The 27,423-nt window shown below is 40.9% G+C and overlaps 1 protein-coding gene across 3 annotated transcripts in view; it reads right to left on the reverse strand.

Annotated features, from left to right (window-relative positions):
• The window catches only part of LOC117675574 (3',5'-cyclic-AMP phosphodiesterase 4B-like), a 260,309-nt gene that overhangs the window by 103,736 nt on the left and 129,150 nt on the right, over positions 1 to 27,423 (reverse strand). For all 3 annotated transcript variants that reach the window (XM_087886547.1, XM_087886549.1, XM_087886548.1), the window contains exon 4: positions 22,010 to 22,242. In XM_087886547.1, coding sequence (XP_087742673.1) covers positions 22,010 to 22,242 — 233 coding nt within the window. The remainder of the gene's footprint in view (positions 1 to 22,009; positions 22,243 to 27,423) is intronic.

Below are 27,423 nucleotides of genomic sequence, written 5' to 3' on the forward strand. Positions count from 1 at the left end.
CTTCCCATATGCTTCAAAACATCTTTTTGGAGTCACATTCATAGCACTTGTACAGCTCTAATATTAAGTAGGGAAACAAGATGCCAAGGTATTCAAAAGGGAGGAATCAAATAAGGGAGACTACATGCATGTAGCTTATTTATTATGCATAAAATGTACGGCAGTCTTGCTTATAGAGTCAAACCCACCAACATATACAAATACCTAATAATCATTATATGACATGTATCTGTAATCACCAATTTTAAAATGCATTCAAACTCCATGGGCTATTTCGAGGGCCACCTTCAACAGATCTGTTCACAAGTATGGTTCTTAGAAATCCAAAGGACACATTTCTTTCACTGCAGTCTTACTGACTTAATCTTTTCAAACAGGAAGCTGTTGCAACATAATCAAAAAAAGTTTTTCTAAAGGGTAACAACTCTGTTGTGGCAAGCTGACTACATCTGGCTGACAAAGTGGATCAGTCTATCAAAGCTAATGCCAGAATAAACCTGTTTGCTCTCTTGTTATTACTTCATGTCCTGATGACAGCCAAGCTGAGTTAACAGCTGCTCACCATATTAACAATTATTTTTTTCTTACAGCACTGAAATAAAAGTTTAACCCATTCCCTTTGTTTGGGATATGTGGTTGATGATTCAGTTAAATATCCATAGGGGGCTATATGAGAAGAATGCTGGCAAGGAAATTGGGCTTGAAACATAATCTGCATTTGCCAGAAAAAAAATGCAAGTTTCAAATCTTGCCATAGTTGTTCACTCCTATTCCCCCCAACTGTTCATTCTCAACTTGGCCCAAGGTACTCCTAAACTAGTATGGTTTTAGAACTTATACTTTTACAACTACAGTCTTCCCAAGTTTTCCTACAAGTTCAACCCAGTCTATTTCTCAAACCTAGTGCTTCCCAGATGTGTCTGATTATAACTCCCATCACCCCCAGCCACCTGATCCAATCACACAGGTTAAGAAAGACCACTCTTTCTTTGATATAAAGCTGCACTATCTAATCAAACAGAGCATACACATCCTCACTATATATGTTGCCAAATAATAACATTTTCCCACTAAATTCTCCAGACTAAATATAGTACTGGATGCATGTTATTGCAGCTGCCAAAATCGATGGTTTTCTGCTGTGCTGGAATGCAAAAATGAGGCATTCCTGGTATGTGCATAAAGTTCAGGAAATAGTAGGAATTATCTGCCTCATTTGGGAGGATCAAGCTCTTTGAATTATCCAGAGTAATGAATGAATATACAGAAGGCAAGGAAAATGAGATCAAACAACTGGATAAAACCAAGAAAGCAAGTAATGAAATAACAACACCCTGGTTTTTTTTATCAACAGTGTGACAGCCAGAGACAAGATGGTTCAGTCAAGGATTAGACTAGACAGAAATGGGGATATTTCACTTCCCAATCAGTTTAGGGGGCTCAGAGGGTGATCTTTGGCTAGTAGATTTATTTCCCCCATCTTTCTCTTCCAGGACTGCTTTAAAATGAGAAATCTTTACAGCACTTTACAGCCAGGATGGGGAACACAACTATTAGACTACAAATCTCATCATTCTGACTGAGCTGGTACCCAAACAAAATCTCTTTACTCTGAGAATGTGGCACTTAAATAGATGCTCCTGGTCAGAAAGCCTTTCATCAGAGCTTGGAGCTGAACTTTCCTTATCCATTTGTGAGAATCAGTCTTGTTCAAGATAATAAGGTTCAAGCTTTCCAGAAAGGTTCAGCTAAAAAGCCCATCAGTGTCAGTTAGGAGTGACAAATATTCTAGTCCAACACATATGAAGCCCCCCTGGATATCTGCAGGGGGGGCAAGAGAGGGAAAAGAATGACACATGCATGACAATGTCATTATGCATATACTATAAATTGGGTAGCATTGGCTGATGTCTTTGGGTCAAATATCGTAGGATAATTCCACACATTTCCTGACTATGTGACACACGTGTGAAAATGACAGGTAGATGCTTTAAAAAGCTTTTGAAAAGATTTTATCATTTGACCAGACAGACCCGATTTTCATCAAAGGGCAAAGACAAGCAACAATTCCTGTACCTAACAATTAAATGAAGTGAATAGTTTAAGAGCATTCATCCTGCACTATCACCAAGCCTATTAGATAGCAGACTACTGGGAGCTCATGAAGATTTCATGCTATGTTATATTGTGTTAAATTATATTTTTACACCAGAAGTCCAGAAGCATACCCAGTATTAGCAATGAAATAAATATTCCAATCAAAGAATAAGTATTTCAGCACTCAGAATCAAAACCATCTTGCTAAACAAAGCAACAAAACCACAAAGATTTAAAACAAATCCATGTTAAAAAGGTCATCTCAAACACACTCTGATTCCAGAGCAGCAGCTGTCCTACAAGGGCATGGATGACCAGGTATGCCTTTAGTTGTCATTTGAAACAAGACATGGGAGGCCTTGGGAGAGCGAGTCCCATAACCAGATAACTGTCACTGAGATGGCTGTACAGTCCTCTACTTACAACCATTAATTTATTGACTGTTTGCAGTTACACAGCACTGAAAAAGTGAACTATGACCATTTTTCACATTTACGCTGTTGCAGTATCTCCATGGTCATACAATCAAAATTCGGGTGTTTGGCAACTGACATGTATTTTAACAGTTGCAAGCCTCCCAAGGTCATGTGATCACCTTTTGTGACCTCCTGACAATGGGGAAGCCACATTCACCTAACAACCGTGTTACTAACTTAACAACTGTGGTGATTCACTTAACAACTGTAGTAAGAAAGGTCATAAAATGGGGCAAAAATCACTTAACAACTATCTTGTTTAGCAACAGAAATTTTGGGCTCAATTCTGGGTATAAGGCACGGATTACTTGTATTCCCTGGTGGGACCCTGAGCCAAATCTCCTCAGCTGATCTGGGATGGTGCTAGAGAAGATGATCATGTCAGCTTTTGGGACTTAGATGTTTAAATTTTTAAAAACTATTCTCGGTACCTTAATTTGGGCCTGTTAGTTTATAGGCAGCCAATGAAGCTCTTTAAAGGTAGATGTTATACAATTATGTTGGTGTCTATTTTCCTGTCTTGGCCTGAGCTTGGTGCAATTGCGGACAGTAGAATCTTGATCTGAGATCTCCCAGATCCTGGAACCAGCATCTGCTCGCTCTGATTCTCATAAAACTGAGATAAATACACTTTCCCCAACACCTTGGGGTGAACAGACCTTCAGTTTCACTCATCATGCTTCTGTTCTCCTTATTTGACCACACAAAGGTGAATGCTGCAACAGATACAAACCATACTCTCTTTGCCTCTCCCTATGCCCCAAAAATCCAATTCTGTTCCTCTTCTGACTGCTGTCTTAAACATGAATCTCAGAAGAGGTATGAATATTTGGAATTCAGTGGCTGCTCAGCTAGAATTCTTAAACCATGGTATGTAGAATAAGTCACAATGACCCGGGAGACATCTGACCTAAATCAAAATGGCAGGGCTCCCCATCAGGTTCAGACAAAAAGAACCCAGCCCTGCTAAGCCTTTATATTATGTACAAACTAAGCCATTGAAGACTTAAATATATATATTGTATAGGATTGGCTGCTAATGAGCAAAACATAAGATGTTCTCAGTGTCAGTACGTAATTCAGAAGCGTACCCTTAGGTGGCTTCTTGTAATGCTAAGTAGTGAAGTATCTCCAGATGCTAAAGAAAAATAAAATACAGGCAAAAAGCAGAAAGTCTTCTGAAGATAGGATAGGGAGTTCTACCAAGGCCTGGCCCTACCAAAGCATTGGTTGTATTTGATGAAACACATAAACACACAATTTCCTACATCAAAAATATGTGAAATATAACTTTCATTCAGTGCCTTATTTTAAATTATAAGTATAAATATTGGAGAGGTTCCAAGCCTTTACTGGTACTTTCTCCCTCTGAGTGGTGTTTTTGCAGGCCTTCAAGAGGGAGGAAGTATCATGTTTCTGAGCCAAGAAAACAATCAATGCAACTGTTCTAAGGGAAACTTGACTGTGCATCAAACCAGCAGGTTCCAGGCCTCTGAATCAAATCAGCATAAATAAAGATTGACATTAGATGTCTTCTCCGTTGTTCAATACATGCATGCACACAAGCAAGCACTCCACTCCCTAGAACTTGTATTATCACAAACTACTAATATTCCCATGTCTTACTGATATCTCTGCCACATAAACACACATCTGTCTGTTCACTAAAAGATGGACTCTTGGTTCCTCCTAAATCCATGCAACTTGGGGATCCTGCATTCTTAGGGATACATAATTAAGAGAAATTGTACAAATTGAATTCAGCAGGCGTACTCTCCACCTCACCACCAAACCACCCATTGGTCTAGAGTGAATGTATCAGAGTGCACACAGTGTCACTATTTTGAGACAACCCAGGAGCAAAATACAGTAAACAGAGGTTTGTCTGTCAAATAGTGATTTATCTACAAGGAATATATACATACATAGGAAAGTCAGGCAATCAATCATCAACTATAGCACGGAAGCACACAGACATATAAGAGGGCCTCTCTTATATATATAGCCTCTTAAAGTTGTATCAGCCAAAACCTTGCTGACTCATTCCCTTCCTTTTATCATTGTAGCAGCTGGTCAGCTCTTAAAGTATTTCCCTGACACTCCTCCCCTTTAAAGCTGAACAGCTGAATGCTTTAACATATTCATGCTGCTTTCTATTTCTATCATATCCTCACCTCCTGGTTTGGTTTCTACTCTCACTGCTACAAACACTACTAGTACCATTACTACTACTGCTGCTGTTGGAACTGCTCCTAATTTCATTTTTTAATGGCTCTGTAGTCTCTGTCACATTATTTTTCCTTACATCCTGTTCACCTGTTGAATACCTTCACTTTCTCTTTTCACCAGTTCAGTTTCCTCAGTTTGGTTTATCTGTCTGCCTGACATATCTCTTTATTTATTTATTTTATTTTATTTTATTTTATTTTATTATTTTATTTTATTTTATTATTTTATTTTATTTTATTTTATTTTATTTTATTATTTTATTTTATTTTATTTTATTTTATTTTATTTTATTATTTTATTATTTTATTTTATTTTATTTTATTTTATTTTATTATTTTATTTTATTTTATTTTATTTTATTTTATTTTATTATTTTATTATTTTATTATTTTATTTTATTTTATTTTATTTTATTTTATTTTATTTTATTTTATTATTTTATTTTATTTTATTATTTTATTTTATTATTATTTTATTTTATTTTATTTTATTTTATTTTATTTTATTTTATTTTATTTTATTTTATTTTATTTTATTTTATTGTTTTGTTTTGTTTTGTTTTGTTTTGTTTTGTTTTGTTTTGTTTTGTTTTGTTTTATTTTATTTTATTTTATTTTATTTTATTTTATTTTATTATTTTATTTTATTTTATTTTATTTTATTTTATTTTATTTTATTATTTTATTTTATTTTATTTTATTTTATTTTATTTTATTTTATTTTATTTTATTTTATTATTTTATTTTATTTTATTTTATTTCTATATCGCCCTACTCCCGAAGGACTCAGGGCGGTGCACAGCCAAACAATAAAACACATACATACAAAATTTAAAAGAAGAATAAAATCAAATTAAATAATTTTGGCTCCGACAAATTTAAAACCCCGAACTATTTAAAACCAATTTTAAAATTGAATGTATAAAATACTAAAAGATATTTAAAAAATTAAAAATCTTTTATGAAAGAGGGAGAAAATTAGGCCAGGCCCGCCTGGTGAAATAATAAGGTCTTTAAAGCGCGGCGGAAGGTGCGCAGATCCGGGATCCTCCGTATCTCTGGGGGGAGCTCGTTCCAGATAGTAGGTGCCCCCACAGAGAAGGCTCTCCCCCTGGGGGCCGCCAGTCGGCATTGTTTGGCCGACGGCACCCGGAGGAGCCCCTCTCTATGGGAGCGTACCGGCCGGTGGGAGGCTATTGGTGGTAGTAGGTGGTCCCGCAAGTACCCAGGTCCTAAGCCATGGAGCGCTTTAAAGGTGGTAACCAAAACCTTGAAGCGCACCCGGAAGATCACCGGGAGCCAGTGCAGCTCGCGCAGGAGAGGTGTTACATGGGAATGCCATGTCGCTCCCATTACCACCCGCGCGCGGCCACACTCTGCGCTAGTTGGAGCCTCCGGGTGCTCCTCAAGGGGAGCCCCATGTAGAGAGCGTTGCAATAGTCCAGGCGGGAGGTGACAAGGGTATGAGTGACCGTGTGTAACGAGTCCCGATCCAGAAAGGGATGCAACTGGCGAATCAGGCGAACCTGATGAAAAATCCTCCCGGTCACGGCCGTCAAGTGCTCTTCTAAAGACAGCCGTGAATCCAGGAGGACGCCCAAGTTGCGCGCCCTCTCTGTGGGGGCCAATGATTCGGCCCCAATAGTCAGTGATGGCACCAACTGACTATATCGGGACGTCGGAAACCACAGACACTCAGTCTTGGATGGGTTGAGCCTGAGCCTATTCCTCCCCATCCAGATCCGCACGGCCTCCAGGCACCAGGACATCACTTCAAGGGCATCGTTGGGGTGCTCTGGGGTGGAGATGTACAGCTGGGTGTCATCAGCGTACTGGTGGTACTTCACCCCAAAACCACGGATGATCTCGCCCAGTGGCTTCACATAAATGTTGAACAGGAGGGGCGAGAGGACCGACTCTTGCGGCACCCCACATATGAGGGGCCTCGGGGTTGACCTCTGCCCCCCTGTCAACACAGACTGCGACCGGTCAGAGAGAAAGGAGGAGAACCACCGCAACACAGTGCCTCCCACCCCTAACTCTTCCAGCCGGTGCAGCATGATACCATGGTCGATGGTATCAAAAGCTGCTGAGGGATCTAACAGGACCAGGACAGAGGAGCATCCCCTGTCCCGAGCCCTCCAGAGATCATCTACCAACGCAACCAATGCCGTTTCCGTGCTGTACCCGGGCCTGAAGCCCGACTGGAATGGATCTAGATACATCGTTTCATCCAGGTGCTGGGGGAGCTGTTGCGCAACCACACTCTCAACAACCTTCGCCACGAAGCGAAGGTTGGAGACCGGACGATAATTTACCAACATTGCCGGGTCCAGGGAAGGCTTCTTGAGGAGAGGCCTCACCACCGCCTCTTTCAAGGCGGCGGGAAAGTCACCCTCACCCAGCGAAGCATTTATAATCCCCTGGAGTCAGCCTCGTGTCACTTCCCGGGAAGCCAGTACTAACCAGGAAGGACACGGGTCCAATAAACAAGTGGTCGCGTTCAGTCTACCCAGAATCCTGTCCACGTCCTCAGGGGTCACAGGATCAAACTCATCCCAGATAACATTCTCAAGACCTGCCCCGTCTCTCCCCCTGAGACTACCCAGTCGGAGTCCAAATCTTCCCGAATCTGAGTGATTTTGTCATACAGATACTGAACAAAATCCTCGGCTCTACCCTCCAAGGGGTCCTCCCGCTCTTCCTGATAGAGCAGGGAGCGGATCACCCTAAAGAGGGCGGCCAGGCGGTTATCTGATGATGCAATAAGAGCAGCAAAATAGCTACATTTCGCTGCTTTTATTGCCACTAGGTAATTCCTAATGTGGGATCTTACTAGTGTCCGGTCAGATTCTCTTGATACTTAACTGGGTTCATTACAAATACTACCTACTCTAACCCCACTTCCAATGAACCGCTCAAAAGGTATACCTTTATTACACCTTTTAGGTCTCCTAGATATAACTCTGTTTGCCTTGAGTTTTTCCTACTCACAGGATAAACTCTGGATTTTGCCTCCTTACAAACAGCGCAATCTAAGTATATCTTGCACAGCTTTGGCTTTGCTTACGCTCCTCAGCTAGGTCTGGCATCTTCTGCGGTACTCTGCAACTCGCATGCTCCAATATCCTGTGCCATAAATGTACACAGTTAGCACATGTGTGAGTGTTCATAAGTGTTCATAAGTTGTATTCAGTAGAAGCCCTTCCTATTTTCAAAAGGTGGAGAGAAAGGTAACGTTATTGGTTACATGGAGCGGACCATACTGCCAAATAAAGGTCAAATTCAGGCCGGAGCCTGGTCAACCATGCTGATTCCAGATTTGAGGCTTGCATTGTCCAGAGGAACTTTCTGAATTTGGCAGGTAGGCATGACAATTTAGTTATCAGCAGGCAGGAGGTCCTGTTCCCTTGTTGGCCTAGTGCCAGGCTCCTGGTACCTTAATCAGGTCTTCACAATCCAGAGGGTGCTTATTCTCCATCACTCACAAGATCTGAAAGGGCATAGTAGGATGATTACTTTTAATCCTGAATGCATAAAGGCTGGATCTACATGTTGTGTAAAACTATGGTTTACCTAAACATATTTTGTCAAACAGATTGGGATTACACATCGTGCTACGCTAAACTATGATTTTAAAAAAATCTTAGAGACATGCCAATAAGACTACAACATTCTCCTGGCCAGTTGCCTCAGCCCTTCTGGAGCAAATACCACAGTTCTTGGAGTTGTTGCAGGTTTAAAGATGTGATTTATCTTGATCAGATAGCAATGTCACTTAGACTTACCGTACATACTGCTTTACGCTGCTTTTACAGCCCTCTCTAAGCGGTTTAGAGAGTCAGCATATTGCCCCCAACAATCTGGGTCCTGGTGCTCCTGGTTTCCACTTAAATTCACCAGAGAAAGGGGGAAAAACATACAGAGCCTGTATTTCAATTGCTTGCCCAACATTTCTAAGAGCTTTGCAGCTGGAGTTCAGCACAAAGCTATTTGTCATGTTCAAGAAGACTTGTCACATTTGTGCAATTATCCAAACAGTCACAAGCCCATTATAAATCACTGTTCTTTGGGCAAACTTCTGAAGGGGGCAACACAGTTTCCCAGCCTCTTTTCTTATCTTTAAATGGTGCTAATGCTTGTGCCTGCTTGTTGAACCTGGGAGCTAGTTACTTCAGATCCATATAAAACTAGCCACAAAAAGTGGGAGTCACATTGCAAAAAAACCAAACAATTACCAGTCAGTTCTCTCGCTGCATGATTTGTGTTCATAGCCAAGCACAGAGCACACACTGCCTCCCTAGGCAACTCACAGTGGGCATACAGCTCCTTTTCCTCCTAATAGAACCTAGAGCTGCCCAAGTTCATATCAGTTAATTCTGGATTTATTTTTTTTTACTTGTATATTACTTCAAATATGCCTATTTGATCTGCCCATCCCACCAAGAGCAATTCTGGGTGGCATATGACAAAGCTATAAATGAATATATAAAACCAGAATGATAACAGAATCGGAAGGGATCCTTGAGGACTTCTAGTCCAACCTTCTGCTCAAGCAGAAGACCTGATACCTTTTCAGACAAACGGCTGTTCAATCTCTTCTTTAAAATCTCCAGTGATGGAGCACAACAACTTATAACAACCAATTCACAACCCACTATCATCGTTAAGTATAAAAACAAACAAGGAAACAAGAAAGGGATGTTAATGGAGCCATCTCATAAGCTCATCTGTGTCCTAGAATTCCCAGGCTTGCTGGTACAACCAGGTCTTAAGAGATGGAGGGATGGATGGGAGTGAGTTATTACTTTGGGGTTGTTTTTTTCTCATTATTAGGTAGATAGCTAAATTGCCCCCAGATTATTTTCCTGTGCATCCAGTACATTTATGGGGCTCTAATTCCAGAATAACAGGGACGTGGTGCCTCAGTGGCTAAGACGCTGAGCTTGTTGATTGAAAGGTTGGCAGTTCAGCGGTTCGAATCCCTCGTGCCGCTTAATGGAGTGAGCTCCCGTTACTTGTCCCAGCTTCTGCCAACCTAGCAGTTCGAAAGGACGTAAAAAATGCAAGTAGAAAAATAGGGACCACCTTTGGTGGGAAGATAACAGCATTCCGTGTGCCTTTGGCATTTAGTCATGCCGGCCACATGACCACAGAGACATCTTCAGACAGCACTGGCTCTTCGGCTTTGAAATGGAAATGAGCACTGCCCCCTAGAGTTGGGAACAACTAGCACATATGTGCGAGGGGAACCTTTACCTTAATTCCAGAATATTATCTACAATTATGCTGATCAAAGATATATTTTGGTAGAATAGAGGGTAAGTGCAACAAATTAATTTCTTTTTTTTCAGCTTCCAAATACAAATTATCTATCAAAAGATAGACACAACAGCCGGTAGAATCCATTTCTTCTTCAACACATTGGGAGTTGTGTTTCCCTTTACAACTTGATACTCGTAACTTGGGCGTCCTCCTGGACGCACGGCTGTCGTTAGAAGATCATTTGGCGGCCGTGGCCAGGGGGGCTTTTTATCAGGTCCGCCTGATACGCCAGTTGCGCCCCTTTCTAGATCGGGACTCCCTACGCACAGTCACTCAGGCACTCGTCACTTCCCGCCTGGACTACTGCAACGCTCTCTACATGGGGCTCCCCCTGGGGTGCACCCGGAGGCTCCAGCTGGTCCAGAACGCGGCCGCGCGGGGGATTTTGGGGGCAACGAGGCGCTCCCACGTGACACCTCTCCTGCGCGAGCTGCACTGGCTCCCGGTGGTCTTCCGGGTGCGCTTCAAGGTGTTGGTGACCACCTTTAAAGCGCTCCATGGCTTAGGGCCGGGGTACTTACGAGACCGCCTTCTGCCACCAATAGCCTCCCACCGGCCAGTACGCTCCCACAGAGTGGGCCTCCTCAGGGTGCCGTCCGCCAGACAATGTCGGCTGGCGACCCCCAGGGGGAGAGCCTTCTCTGTGGCGGCGCCCGCCCTCTGGAACAACCTCCCCCCAGAGCTACGTATAATAACAGACCTCCGGATTTTTCGTCGGGCCCTAAAAACCCATTTATTTCAACTAGCTGGGCTGGCTTGAGTCAAATTTTAAACGGATTTTAAATTGGAATGTTTTAATTACGGCCAAAATTATTTAATTATTTTAAACAGTTTTTAGATTTTGTATGTTTTGTATGTATGTCTTGTTTTTACTTTGGCTGTTCACCGCCCTGAGTCCTACATTGGAGAAGGGCGGTATAGAAATTTAAACAAACAAACAAATAAATAAATAAATAATATTGTTTTTTTACAAAAATAGATGAGGAATAAATATGGCAAAAAGGAAATATAGAAATTGTAAATTTAATTGAAATGACTAAACACTGTTTAAATTTATGAACCGGCCAAATACTCTGTTCAAAGAAAATACATTGTATGTTTGAATGTATGTTTCTAATTATTGCTATTTATTCATATTTGTTCTCTTTTATTCTTTAAAGTTTAACAATTCATTCTTTATCTTAATATCTTTATATTTGTTTGGGGTTGGCTTTCTTCCCTTTCATCTTTTTTATTGTACAGCAATCTTTCTCCTCAAACCTACCACCTCTCTCTTTTCTTTCCTTCTTACTTTCTCTTCCTCCCCCTCTTCTTCTCCTCCCTACTTCCTCTTCCTTTCTCCTTCTCCTCCTCCCTTCCTCCCTCTCTTACCCTCCCTCCTACTCTAATTTCCCTTCCCTTCCTTCATCCCTCTCTAATGCTGTATCCTTTTATGCATATGGACTACTCAGAGGGCTGAAAAAGTTATTTCTGACTGGTCCTCGCACTTTTGACCAGTCCTCGAACTTACGACTGTCCTCACATTTTACATTTTTGCCCTATCTTGTCACCATGGTGAAGAGAAGCAGTTGTGAAATGAGTGACATGGTTGTTAAGAATGCTACAATGGGCATAAATGATGACCAGTCATAAGTGTGAAGACCGGTCAAAAGTGCGAGGACCTGTCAGAAATGACTTTTTTCAGCCCTCTGGGTAGTCCTTTTGTGCATATGGACTACTCAGAGGGCTGAAAAAGTTATTTTTGACTGGTCCTCACACTTTTGACCAGTCCTCAAACTTACGACTGTCCTCACATTTTATGTTTTTGCCCTATCTTGTCACCATGGTGAAGAGAAGCAGTTGTGAAATGAGTGATATGGTTGTTAAGAAAGCTGCACGGGCATAAATGTGAGGATGGTCATAAGTGTGAGGACCAGTCAAAAGTGCGAGGCCCAGTCAGAAATGACTTTTTTCAGCCCTCTGAAAAAAGTCTATGCACATAGCCACGCCCACCCGGTCACATGACGAGCTACCCACGCCTACACAGTCACGTGACCAGCTAGCCACGCCCACCCAGTCACATGATTGCCAAGCCACACCCCAACTAAGCCACGCCCACAGTCCTGTTGTTAAAAAAATTGAATCCCACCACTGGTGAAAGGGCCTCATAAGTGGAATAGCCTAGGGCCTCTTTTCATCTAAATCCGGTCCTGTTGAACACAAACCTGATGCATCCCTCAATGAAATTGAGTTTGACACCCCTGATCAAAATTAAAAGGAAGGAATATAAAGGTGATTTATTTGACCAAAGTTATAATAGATATGCTAAAAAATTTGCTTATTTATTTAATTTTTTTGCTTGCCATCTCACCTTGGGGCAACCCTTAATGGATTTTTGCTGACCATGACTAAATGATGAAAACTTATAATTTTGTTTATAGATAAGAGATGAGATGTGGGAAGAAGAGATCATTTATTATATTTTAAGAGAAGGTGATGTTACTAAAATTGTTCATATTTGTGATGAAGGGGAAAGCCATTTCTTTATACATTTTTTCTTAATATGTTGTTATTTTTATTTTTTTCCCTTCTTTTTTCCACTTTCTAATTTTCCTTTTTATTCTTTTATCTTTTTAAATTTGCATTAGTTCTTATCTTTTTAATTGTAATGTTCAATAACATTATTATTTTAAAAAGGAAGACCGTATAACCCCAAAAGCAAGGCAGGATTGATACCTTTTGCTACTCAGGAAAATGTGCTTGTTTTGTATCCAGTAATGAGTAACAGCCAGAAAAGCAAGTGAGAAAAGGTGATGTCATACATCTCATCTCATATGGCCTTGCATACCAAATGCTTTATTTAATCCATCACCATTACAATTTCAAGGCAGCCCCGTCCTCTCAAGAGGAAAGGGAGGGGAGGGGCATTCTTTACCAAGGACCTTTATTAGCAGAAGTTTAAGTAGAGCAAGTTTTGTAACAAGAGAGACTTATGAGGGTGGGAGGAAGACAAAGCTCAGGAAATTGGAAAGAAAGTGCACTGGCATTCTCATGACATCTATTAAAGTTATTAACATTTTTATCTCTTCCTCCAAGGCATGCAGGCATGCTTAATTTTAACCTCAAAATCATCCTGTATGCCAGGTTAGACTAAAAACACAAGCCAACTCAATCAATTAAAAAAAAACACCTCTTACTACAGCCACCTGATGTGATAAATTACTGCTAGCAGTGGCTCGCAACATTTCAGTCATTGTTATGTTGAATTACTGGCTAACACTTCAACATTTAGCTTGTTTTGGTGTTTAAACAAAAGTAGAAGCATGTACAGTATCTGGTTGGGATCAGAACACCTGCATGCTGGGGTGAAGTATGGAATACTAATTCTCTCCCAGCTCTTTTGATTCCCCCCCCCATCCCCGCCAGCTCTAATGCTGGGAAAGGTAGAAGAGAATGACCAGCAGCAAGGTGGATGGACTCAGTGACCGTGGCAAGGTAGGAATAGATTGTCATAGAGAATATATATCTACCCCATGTTTCCCCAAAAATAAGACTGTGTGTTATTTTCTTTTGGGCCCCAAAATAAGCAGTAGGACTTATTTTCGGGGGGTGTCTTTTTTTCCCCACATGTATGGGAGGCCCACTTCTGCTTGCTCACAGCAGGACAGAGGCCACACGGGTGCCAGTGCTGCCACTATGAGGCAGGGGGTGGAGCTGCCCCACGTGCCCTGCACTGGCTTACCTAAGGGCCTCCGCAACCAGGCCACCCATGCCCCAACACCTGCCTCGCCTTGCAGCCATGGTACCAGCACACAACTCAGCCTCCTGCTCCTTTGCGGCTGCGAGCAAGCAGAAGAAGTGGGCTGGTGGCCAAGTGGGCTCCTGCTGCACATGGCTCCCAGTGAGACAGGTGTTGGGGCATGAGGCAGGTGTCGGAGTGTGGATAGCCTGGCTGCAGGGGCCCTGAGGTAAGCCAGTGCGGGGCGCGTGGGGCAGCTTCACCATCCCCTGCTTTGTGGCCACAGCACTGCGAGCAACCAGATGGAATAGGTGGGCAGCTGGCTGCGCAGCCTCTTAAATAGGGCTTATTTGGGGATAGGGCTTATATTAGGCACATGTGTAAAACATGCTAAGGCTTATTTTCAGGATTGGTCTTATTTTCAGGGACACAGGATATATGGTCTCTAGGAGTTGACAATGACTTGACGACACACAATCAATCTTTGAGGTTTTAAAAGACTAAGTGCACATAGTCCAGAAGTGAAGGACACATTTTAACTACTGTATTCTTATATCCAGTTTCATTTTCTGAGAGGATTAATAGGAACCTAATCCTAGATAACCATTCATCCAGGTTCAGACCAAACTGTGATACATCCATAGCCAGACTAGATTACTAGAAGAAGCTATGACTATAGATTGTGGTTAATATTCTTTACCTAGGCTAAAGTCTTCGTTCAAATAGCACTCTAAATACAACACAAATTGATTTGGTTTGTTTTTTGGGTAAGTAAGAAGTTGGAACCTATATCTTACAATTTAACATTTTATCCAAACAAGGTTACTGTTGAATATGGCTTATTCAATGAACTATGGCGGTCCTGAATATATTGTTCTGGCAGCAATGTTCATTGTATATTGTACTTAATTTCCTGTCCCACCAAGTTCATCTCATGACCTCAAGTTCCAGTATTATGAAAGAGAAGAGAAAGCATCACCTCATATATTTTTTTCTCTATCACATAACATGGTTTTATATAATTCTAAGAAATACTCATTATTTGTGTTTGCTAAGCAAAAAAAACGTACATCTTCCATTTTTTTTACAATAGATAACTGGCTCTAACATATTGATCCTGAAGACTCTGTAAAATAAAAATGATTTAAAAGAAGAAAAAAAGAACAATAGTTAAATCTCCTCTGTATTGTATGGGGGTGGGGGGGGAGTCCTTGAAATTAAAGGCCTGACAGAAAACTCTACAATAACTATCAATATAGCACTAATCTTTTGTAATCAGTTTCTTATTTTATTGCTGGAAAAACCACTTTCATTCTTAAAAAACAAACAAAGCAACCAAGATCTCTTCTATTTCTCCCATAAAGACTTCTAGTCTATATATGCATGTATGTGTACACATATGCACACATGCATATGTGCTTGTGTGTTTCTGTGTGTGATTATACTTGTATATCAGATATGCAAAGGTCAGACTATGCTAACAGTCCATGATCTTAAAAATGACCATATATCCTTAGGCAGTGAATATAAGTTAGCAATTTTAGGCTGAAGTGCTACACTGTGCCCCGTTCCATGGGAATATATCACATTGACTCAATTCATTGTAATTTTTGAATAGTTATATTGTATATGGGAAATTATACTGTTGCAAAAAGTGATAGCCAGACTTTATTTCCCTGGTGCTAAAAACTTCACCGCTTTTGGATTAGTCTAAAATTTGGGCTGCAGATGAATGCCAATCTCCTTAGGCACATCAGGCTGCCTCACCTAATAGGGCTCTTGGGGACAACTCCCCCTAAATAAAACTATTTATATGGTTTTTCAAAAATCCAAGAACCTGCTAAAAATAAGCTTTTAGTTAATATCCCTCCTCTAGCACACCAGGGAGTACTAAAGATAGCAGCCGCTACTGACTTTAATTGCGCTGAATTAAGGCCCAAGCTCTATTGCATTACACCTGGAATTCAAATGCACCCCACTATTCCTAATCACCATCTTATCCATGATGCCTTCATGCCTCAGCACAGTTAAAGAATAGTATTGGATCAAGAGGCAAGAATCCTGCTGGAACTGTTATTGACTAGACCGGAATGCTATCTTTTTTGTTGTCAACACTGGAGGAGTCAAAGCCAGAAATAGTTCCAACTGAGCTATTTCAACTGCAGTATCCATGTCTGTGTACTGAAACGTGACATGGGTGATCAGATGAGAACATCTGCAGTGTAAGAGAGATGTGAAGATTGTGAATGAAGCTGCAAATAGATCTTGCTGCCACATGGAGTTTTGACACTTAACAAGACAATGGCAGCGATGGTTGGCCTCATAGAGTACATTTCACAAGGTGTGGAAATGCTTCTTTCACAGGGAACACATATTCTGCACATGCTTTGGGGTCTAAATCCTTTCTGAAGCTACCAATGTTTGGCACAGTTCCTCAGTTCAGTTCTTGGCTAAAAGACCAATGAAGATCTCTACCTGAGACTCAACCAATCAGTGGGAAGTCCCAAATGAGGAACAGCCATAGTCATTCATGTATAAATGTTTGCATTAGAACATAGAATAACAGAGTTGGAAGGGACCTTGGAGGTCTTCTGGTCCAAGCCCTTGCTTGAGTAGGAGACTCTATACCATTTCAGATGAGTGGCTGTTCAGTCTCTTCTTGAAAGCTTCCAGTGATGGGGCATCTACAAAGGCCACCCATTCCACTGATTGATCGTTCGCACCATTATGAAATTCCTCCTTAGTTCTAGGTTGCTTCTCTCCTTGATTAGTCTCCATCCATTGTTTCTTGTTTTGCCTTCTGGTGCTTTGGAAAATAGGTTGACCCCAGATTAGCATGCCACAATCAAAGATGAATATATGCATACTCCACTGATTGATTTTTAATTTATCTCAGACAAGGGCACCCTACTTTTACTTAGAAATAGGTCATTCCAGTAAGCCAAGAGGTTTGAATTGTCAGACTGGTCAGCTCTTATAAGTAAAGCTAAGCCTTGACAACAGTAGGTTCAACACAGAGGGGCAACTCAGAAAGGTTTAGTCTTCCTTGCTGCATTGCAATTCCAATTCACAGAAGTCAATGTACATTTGAGAAGTCGAAGGATGCTCCTTAATTCAGAAATAATGTGAAGTTCTTTGAACTGATTGAGACTTTCCTGTAAATCATCTGGCCTCTGATTTGCCAGGAAGGTGGCAAACAGGGAGATTATCTACAGTACTGGGAAAAACATCAGCGGGATTATGGTAGCCCCTCTTGCAGGCGGGTTGAAAAAGAGGAGAGGTTGGTTAAGAGATGAAGGTGGTCTTAAAGAGGATTTCCATGAGAAAGAAATTTATATCTCTGATCTGAATAAGCCACTTTATCCAGATGGTGTGCTTGGGGACTTCAGAGCCCAATTTCATCACAAATCCCCCTGGATTAACTCTAAGGCTCTGATACATGTATAATGATAAGAGGAAGAAGAGATAAATATGTGCTTCAACAAACCGACGCATGTTTGGAGTAAATGTACGGCTGCACCATCATGCCACAATCAAAGATGAATGCACGCAGGCTCAGGCTATTAGGTATTTAATCTAGCTCACATGTAATTGGTCTGAATGTCTGCCTATAAGAGCCATTGATGGATTGCCCATCAATGTGGGGCTCTCCTTTTTCTCTAGATAAATTCCTTCTCAATAAATTACTTGGAGCTCTAATGAGATTGAGATTGGCTACTATGAATTGCACAAAGAGTCCATTGCAGTAGCCCCTCTGTCTGCTCTTCTGGAATAAAGAGCTGATACCAACCTGTTCCTAAAATGAGAAGTTCCCATCCTGACTAGAGCCCCAGACCTAAAGCCTCTCCATCCCATACCTTCTAGAATGGAGGAGAACAATCATTAAATCAATAAGAGCCTGGTGGCGCAGTGGACTAAACTACTGTTAAAGTAGTATTTAGCTGCCAACTGCCTGCGATTACTGCAAGTTCAAATCTCACCAGGCTCAAGGTTGACTCAGCCTTCCATCCTTTCTAAGGTAGGTAAAATGAGGACCCAGTTTGTGGGGGCAATAAGCTGACTTTGTATAAAATAGAACACTGCTTGGGGGGGGGCAAAAAGCCCTACTAAGCAGGTATATACAAAAGTATGAAGGCTATTGCTTAAAAGCATTGTAAGCTGCCCTGAGTCTCCAGAGAAGAGCGGCATATAAATCAATCAAACAAACAAACAAACAAACAAACAAACAAATAAAACAAACGCTAAGAAAACCACACAATCTTACTTTCCCTAGCAACTGGCTGAAAAAATAACAAAGCTCAAACCAGTTAGTTTTTTCCCCTTCTTATTCCCCCACTAATATCTCTTTTGCATGCAGGAGACCCTGAAGTGCTAAAACATAGCTATAATCCTAACATGCATTACACATTACTCTTTAAAGAGAAGCAAGCAGGGGTGAAATCCAGCAGGTTCTGGAGAACCAGTAGCGGAAATTTTGAGCAGTTCGGAGAACTGGCAAATACCACCACTGGCTGGCCCCAGAGTGGAGTGGGAATGGAGATTTTGCAATATCCTTCCCCCAGGAGTGGGGAGGGAATTGGGATTTTGCAGTATCCTTCCCCTGGAGTGGGGTGGGAATGGAGATTTTGCAGTATCCTTCCCCTGCCACGCTCACCAAGCCACACCACGCCCACCAAGCCACACCCACAGAACTGGTAGTAAAAAAATTGGATTTCAATACTGGAAGCAAGAGTTTATCCTTAAATGCCTAAATAACTGGGAGAGGGAGAATGCAGAATGAGAATGAATTACTAATTAAACAAGAAACAAAAAAAATGAGACTAAATATGTCATGCAAGGGGAATACTTATACAACATATCTCTTTCGGTCTTTAAAAATTAAAGTCCACTTGTATGTAACAACAGTTTAAAATATCAATGTCAGGATGGCCACTGAGTTATCTAAATGTAAATACCTTTTGGCTCCCATTTCCTTCCACCATGGGATAAATGAAAACAACATTTCTCTGATTGTTAGAAAATGTACATAAAGAGCTTGAGTCCTCTGCTTAACATTTGGAGATCTGATATTCAACTTAATCCCTTCCCATCTTGAATTGAAATTGGGGGATTTGTATCTGCCAACCCACTGCAAGATAGCCATCCTGTTGCAGTCAATCTCATTTTGTCTTCCAAGATGTCAGTGATATTGCATCTATAATCAATACAAACCAAACAGCTCCTACCCTGTCCAGCCTGCATACTTACGATTTGGAGCAAGGATGGTCAAGGGAACCCTGTCATCTCCCTCTCCTGAATCTGCCACAGAATTACTATGACTGCAGAAGCTGCTGGAGCACACTAATGTCCCCTCCTTCAAACATGTAGAGTATTGAGCTGGCCAATTAGGTAGCACCACTGCGCCATGGAAGTTGGAAATGAAGCCTAATGGACAGGTACCTACAATAATGCCAGCAAACACATCAAACTGCACCCACAAAATGAAGCACAGGATGTGTGCGCCCACTATACCTGTGAAGGGATGTTATCACTATTGGCTATTGGGAAGTGATATGTGGATCATAGAAGCAAAGATTCACCCCTAAATTATTACAGGGCCCAGCAGCCTTATAAGATATGGCCCAAAACTTTAGGAAGTTACATAGACCAAAAAGTGAATGGGACAGGAAGGTTCTTCTACTAGAGAGGCAAGCAGTGCCAAGGAAGAGGAGTTCTGCCTGTCTTTTGGCCTTGGTCCAAAATCCTTGCAGCAATCACCCAGTAACCACCATGCTCATCACTGTTCAACACTGCAGTGAACAGGTAGCAGACCTGTATTGCAGGGAAGCCTATATGTCCTTTCTAATATTCATTCAAAGAATTCCTGAGAAGTTTTTAAATCAGATCAGCATCTTCCAAAAGAGCAAGGAAGAAGAGTCCCTTTATGGGTTGTCAATTGAGATTGACAACAGGGTTGTCAATCTCAATTTCATTGAAGGCCACATCAGGGTTGTGTTTGGCCAGAGTGGGCATGGCCAGCTTGACGTCACTCATATCGGGGGCGCCTGTGGTGGCCTGAGCACTCTGCCAGAGTAAACAGGCTCCTGAGTCCGTTTTCGGCTGCGACAGCCTCCTGCAACCCTCTGTCGTGAAAACGGAGCTCGGGAGGGGCACGTGCAGTCCTCCAGAGTTCTGTTTTCACTGGCAGAGGCACCACAGGCCAGCCCTTCGTTGTTTCCAGGGCGGCTCCCTGGGCCAGATCTAAGCACCCCGGGGGCTGGATCCAGCCCCCGGGCCTTGAGTTTGACACCCCTGCTTTAGAACAACAGTTCACCTGTAACATTCATGGCTTATAATTGAGACATTTAATAATTACTAATAATATAATGTTCATATTACCCCATTTCTGGGCTTCTTGTTTCTAAGCACAATTCAAGAATTACTGTTGATCTTCACACTGAAAAGGCTGAGATTCAATATCTCCTCCTCCTCCTGCCATATCACCCTGTATGTTCCCTAAAATAATGAGAGATTTTTAGAGTTTGTGTGTGTTCAGCACTATATTTTAATCATTTAAAAAGGTTTTGCATAGGTTTTAAACCTGCAAGCAGCCTGAAATGATACATATATTTGGAAGGGTGGGACGGAAATATCTCTTTCACAAATATGAAACATTCATAGGCCTTTTCTGCCTGAACACCTGAAAATATATTTTAAATTGTATATTATTGCCTTCAGATACTTATAAAAGCTGAAGGTTTATGTTGGAAGCTGAAGGTTTATGCTCAACTAAACTAATGCTTTGCCAGATTGAGAATACTAGGAATCTATACCTAACTAGAAATTAGAACTTCAGACAGATTATTTTATTTATTTGAATTTTATTAGCAGATGGCGGTTACTATAAAAATGTTTGTGCAACATGAAATCTATCTACATTTATAATGATGGCAAGAAATAGCACAGCTGGAAAAGGTAGGATGCCCTGCAGTTACTTTCTTGCAGGCAATCTCTACCTGTTCAAAGATTTAGGTTGATGCAAGATTCAAGTCTGTACTTCAGTGGATACTGAATAATAATCAGGGGAAAATAGTTTCAAAATGTAAATATTTTTATGAATTAAAAAAACCCTACCATGTACAATACTCGTGAATAGGGGAGAATTATTTTATTTTATTTGAAGACGATATCGAAACCTGATAAGTGCCTAACTATGGAAATGATTTTGAACCTGACTTTGGCTAAACAGCATCACAGCTTCTATTACCTTTATTATCTTGTAGAGGGAGTAGCATAACAGCCCAAGGAGGAGCTCATGCAGCCATGAAAGCCAGTCCAGCCTCACAGAGGAGGACACAACAGTATGAGTGGCAGCTTATACTCCCTGTTCTTTTTTTCTGCAGACCCCCTCTGGCCACAATTGCTGACAACTGAAAACACCATTTTCTATCATTTTCAGGTAGGGAAACATAGCAAGTGTAAATTCTAACATATGCACAATGCATTAAAAACATCCCTCCCCACCCCCCCACCCCTCCAATCTCATCCCCAGACATGGGTGATAGTGTCCTAGTGCCTTGTATTTCTCTCAGGAACAAAGTATTTCTCCTTCAACTCCACAATTTCTCTGGCTCTTTCTCCAAACTGCTCAGTACTCTCCACAGAATGTCCCCCATCTTTCTCTCTGTGATGGATAGCTGAGCCCAAAAGGAGGATTTCTTCTTTGCAAGCATGAGCCACTACTGATATTGAAAATCAAGGCAGTCTTACATCCCAGGTCCTACCTTAGCTGTAGTTAGATAAAATCTACTGATGTGCAGTGGACAGTTAGCCACAACATCTTGGATCCTTATTACCACAATCAAGCCATAGGTCAATATTTCTGCCATAACATGCCTCTGAATTGCTTATCTACGTGCCCTTCTCACAGCCATTTGCAGACACGGAGGATCATATGAACACCAGAATGTGGTCATGAATTTGACACAATGCAAAGAGGGTAGGAATCAGCTTCTTGGTTCATTGTACACTGGTTCTCCCCTTACATAGTTCCTCCAATAGCTTTCTTCTACTTGCAAAGCTAACACTTTTCTCTGTCTTCCAGGTGGCATATTATTGGTATGTTCACCTTCCTGTTGCCATACTGCCCCGGCTTCATTGCCTTTCTTCCCCTTGTCTTGTCTTACCTGTCTGGGTCAGCATGGGTAATAGAAATTCGGGGAGGGATGCGGAGTGGCAGAGTGGTTGGCCTCTGGATGTTGTCTGGCTCTGGAGAACGTGCTCTGTCTATGGGTTTCCATGGAGGCACCTGCAAGCTGGAGGAGAGGCGTCTCCGTCCCCGACGTAAATCAGAGCCCAACATGCTGGAGGAGTTATAAGAACGGCTGCACCAGTTGGCGTCCAAAGTGTCCTTGGGCTTCTGCAAAGAAAAAAAAGAAAGAAAGAAATAAGCTTATACTTTTTGATGGGATTTCAGATATTTAGAGCCCTAGCAAAGCTCAGCTAAGTTTCCACCAGAGATGAATACGACAAGCAGGGGAAATATAGTTGGGATCAGATTAGCATTTTAAATATTTTATTTCTGAGCCCCGCCCTGATTGTTGCTGATCTGGCAGAGCAGCCCTTCCTTGAAGAAGCACAATTGGAAGTCATTAAACACAGCAGAACTCCATTTTGCATGCCTATTAGTGCATGTCCAGGAACTGGTTTTAATTTTACACTTTTTGTTTGAGATGCAACTCCAAAACCACCAGCAGCTGTCTTTTTTCTTTTGTAGAATTGGCAATGAAGATATCGAAGTGGTGGATAACTTCTGCCTTTTAGGATCAACCATCAGCAGTAAAGAAAGAAGCAGTCCAAAAAAAATCCCACACCACATATTAGCAGTTGGTAGAGCAGCCTTAAAGCCTTGAAAAAGATAGTCAGATGGCATGAAGTGTCTAAGTCTACGAAGATCAGTCTAATGCAAGCAATGATATTTCCTATGATCTTCTATGGAAACGAAAGTTAAAGCAGGACAGAAAGAATACTGAACATTTTTGAACTTTGTTGTTGGAGACACCTGATAATACCACAAACAGCCAAGAAAACAAACAAATGGATTATTGAACAAATCAATCCAGAAAATTCCCTTGGGCATAAATGATCAGGTTCAAATTATTATGTGAAAACGTAGCTCTCTGGGGAGGGAGGGAGAGAAAAGGGAATCCCTCAGCAAGGTAAATAAATTCTGTTACATTGGTGATGGGTACACTACTGTAGAAGGACCAGGTTGGGGACACATTGTTATGGAGAAAGTCTGACTATGTAGTTAGTAGGAGTCAACAAGGACTAGAGAGCACATAATCAATGAAAAATTCTAAATCCAGGGGACTAATTATGTCCATTTGTTGCAGCAAAACAAGAAAGTCTTGTGATACTGTACTAAGAGAACTACTCGGATAATTGCCACAATGGACTTGCCTGATTAGATGCTTTCAACAAGGATGGTGCAGTTATCTTAAATTAAGATAAGGTGTAATATTCAGGTGTAATATTCACGTATAAACATATCATGGTCCTAAAAGTAAACTGTATAACCATAGCACTTAAATATATGCAGTTTAAGCAGGGGCCTTCTCATTTACTCTTGGATTGGCAGCTGCAATTCCAAGTTACAGTGTTAGGGAGCCAATGGGCTGGAACATAAACAATAATTTAAGAGCACAATTCTCAAAATAATATTCCAACCTATTTTGTCCAAAAGGGCTTATTCAAATAAAAGTTCATGAGATCGCGCCACTAGACATCAGACATTATAGTGCTTGCATAATTTCCTAATTAATATGGATAAACCTATGCTACACTTTCACTTCTAAGAATTGCTCTATTTTGACTGAAGTAGTAGGCCCTATTTTCACTTCACCTGTATTTTATAAATTAACTAAATGATGAAAGAAGGAATTGTGACAGTCAGACCGAAATTTCTTAAATAATATTCCATTAACAACGGTGACATCCAGTGATGTAAACTTTTCTGTGCCTGGAAATGTTTACAATGCATAACAAAATTTGTGACTCGAGAAAATGAAGCCTGACTTCGTATTTAACCTTCACCTTTACTCCGGTTGCCTTCCTTTCTGGTTTCTAAAGGTGCTTTGTGTTTTTCCAATTTTCATCTGTTCTGTTTCACTGCACATTGAAGTGAGAGCATTGCCTGAGGGACTGTCTATATTCAAAACAAAGATGCATGATTTCCCTTAAGCATTTCCTTGCCCTCCAATTGTACTTCTTTAATTACTTGGTCTTATAAAATTGGTGGCAGGCCCATTTTCTGATCTTACCTATTGGTGTTCTGGTATTCTTCCACCAGCTACATATCCTCATTGGGAAGATTTGGGAGAGATGAGACAGAGGTGCAACTTACGTGCCAACACTGAATTGTGGTTAGAACACAACATGGCAAAAACTCTGCTATGGGTGAAAAATCAGTCTCCTTCCACTTGATGTCTTCTGAATGTGCTAAAATGTTATACCTTCAATTATTCCCACTTGAGCTAAGATTGAGAGGAGCTGATGTCCAAACACAAATAGGACAGATTGGGGAAGGACAATCAGTCAAATGTCAAGGGTCTGAGCTTCTATTTATAACAACCTTTGCATGGGAGAATGTTCCGATTATAGGTATGTTCATTTTGCTAGTATACAATTTCTAAGCTTCTTTGTCTCTCTCTCTGTGTGGGAGGAGGAGGGGAAGGAGGGAGGGGGAGAGAGGGTGGGGGAGAGGTGTGAATTAAATGAGGTTATAGAATTCTGTTAGTAGATCACTGATCTGAATTCTAAAGAGGATTTGACAACTGATCTTCTCCCCAAATACTTGGTGCCTGTAACAAAAGAGGATTTTTTTTGGTTTTTAAATATCTGCTGGTACATTTCAAATAACACAAATAATTATAATAGTAACATATGTTGGATCAAAAGAAAACTAAGCCTTCTAGTATGGCACTCAGAACTTTGCATATGGAGAATCGTCTTTGAAGAGACGAGAATTTAATATTCACATTTCATAGGTAACTCTAGGAATGGTTCTAGAAGAAGCTGTATTAAATGAAGTGGATGTGTGGGTCATTTTCCTGATAAACTCTATCTATCCTTAACATCCCTCTTGTTAAAAATGTCATTTTGTGGCAGTTATGAGAACAGTTATTACATCAAACACTCAACCACTGATTTAAAACAGACTGATGAAAAGTCTATTAAAAAGTCTATAAAATTGAACTTGCCCTTTCTGAAGGGAAAAACTCAAGCCCAACTGAGCCTCATTATCAGTGTCCCATATCTACCCTCCCAATGCTTTCAAATTGTTGTACTATTACTGTAATTTGCTGAACCAAGGCAGAGCAGAAGACAGGAAGAAAGAGAGAGAAAGAAGGAAATACATAATCCTATGCAGGCAAGAGCCAATTTTTGCCCAAGGGGCATGGAGATTCCCCGAGTATCTTGCTTATGGTTCAGTCCTTTCCCCTTGACAATAACATCACTCATCTACAAGCAAAAATGGAACCACTTTTGCAAATGTAAGAAGCAAGAAAGCACCCTTCCTTTTGTATGGAGAAAGGTGTCTGCAAGAAATGAGGCTTCCAGGATTGACAGTTGCATCAGGGGCTGAAACAGCTGTCTCCTGCCCCTGTTACTGCCAGGCTTCTGCATGGTTGCCTTGCTTCTAGAGTGTCCTCTCTTTTTGACTTAAGAAATGGGCCTCAAAAATTAGTTCCTCCCTGACCAAGCTGTATACTCCAAGAAATTATTTCTAAACAATAAACTATGGTCAGAGTGGAGCTGTTAACTCCATTAAGTGTTCTTGAACACTGTACTGTTTTAACTGGTCAATTAAATCAGATCAATGCAAGACAGTGAAATCACTTCAAAAGTGTTGTGAAATTGGCAACCACACTGCTCTGCACTCTGGGCCAGTTCCTAATGTTAATTGGATTAGGAGTGTTGTTTTAAAATAAGATGTTCTCCAGGACGAGAACTGTTTTTATTTCTAATATTTTGTGTCACTAACAAGATGAGACTTATAAGCATATCGTATCACAATTCTAAATTTGCTGTTTCTAATAAGAACTTTAAAAATGGGGCAGAGGAAAGAGAAGGACAGAAAGACAATTAGACAGATAGAACTTGTGTACTTAAAGGCCAAATGAATTTGAAAAATCTTGGCTAATTACATTTCATGAATTACAATTTCTGGGTTCACACAACACACTAAGCCATTGTTATTTGTACACATCATCTATACCTACCGTAGCATATTGTGAAATCAGTCAAATTGTGACTATTTCACGAAATCCAAGGTCCCTTCCAACTATATTATTCTGTAAATTATGACTTGAAACACAAACGTGATATATAAACTAGTCTATCTCTTTAATAGTAGCCCTCTGGATTTGGCTGTATTCTTTTACAAACTGAGATCAACAGGATGTAGAGCAGAGGTCTTCAAACTTGGCAGCTTTAAGACTTGTAAGCTTCAACCACAAGAGTTGAAGTCCACAAGTCTTAAAGCTACCAAGTCTGAAGACCTCTGATGCAGAGCATGCTCTAAGCTCATGTTTTTCAACCTCAGCAACTTTAAGATGTGTGGACTTTAACTCTAGTTGGGGAAATCTGGCAGTTGAACTCCATACATCTTAAAGTTGCTGAAGTTGAGAAACACTGCTCTGAGCCACCAAATGAATCTGTGACAAAAAGAAACAGGTTATCTGAGGGCCTTGTTGTTTTCATGTCCCATTCTTTGAAGGTTCAAACACTTATGCCACTCAGTGGCTGGCTAACCTGTCAGAAGCTTCACAGACAGTGAAAGTGTCTTTGAAAGTAAGGGATCATCCCTGATGGAAGGGGTGTGTGTGGGAGAAGAGGTGCATGGAAAATGAACTCATTATGAACACTTACAATCTTCTTCAATTTTTCTCAGAACACATAGGAATCTATCCACCCCCAATTATTTACATGAATCTATTATTGAATATGATACAGTACGCACTGTATATATAAACATCAATATGATATGTAACAATTAAAGTGCTGGGCTAGGATTGGAGAGGCAGAGTTGCTACTCGACTTTGAATGTTTGGGGGCCTTCTCTTAACCTAACTTACCTCATATACGGGTGAAACTGACCTCTACTCCCATTGCCTTTTTGAAAACTAAGCAGAAAATCCCTGAAGTAATGCAGCAATTCAAGAAGATATAAACTGTCAATAGAAATCAACATGCATGGCCGCAAAGCCATTGTCAATCAGTAAAGTATATGTACTAATGTACACTTGCAGTCGATATTCCTATTATACACTCACAAGAGTAAGAGCCTTTAAAACCACTGCAAACAAGACAACCACAGTATTCCACCCCACAACCCAATAATTACATTTCCTCCAATACCTGTACTCTCAGTTCAGACTGATCCTTCTCTGAAACCATTGAATAGCACTGAAAATCCCCTTTGGACAATACTTAGTCACTGCTGGTCAATACAGCAACAAAATAAGCTCGCACAATTCAGAGAGAAGGCATTGGAAACATTCTTTTTTGACAGCAAACTGTACTCCCCAGAAAAGGC

Source organism: Pantherophis guttatus, chromosome 2, assembly GCF_059756535.1.
Source record: "Pantherophis guttatus breed Tessera chromosome 2, ASM5975653v1, whole genome shotgun sequence".
NCBI classification, from domain to species: domain Eukaryota; kingdom Metazoa; phylum Chordata; class Lepidosauria; order Squamata; family Colubridae; genus Pantherophis; species Pantherophis guttatus.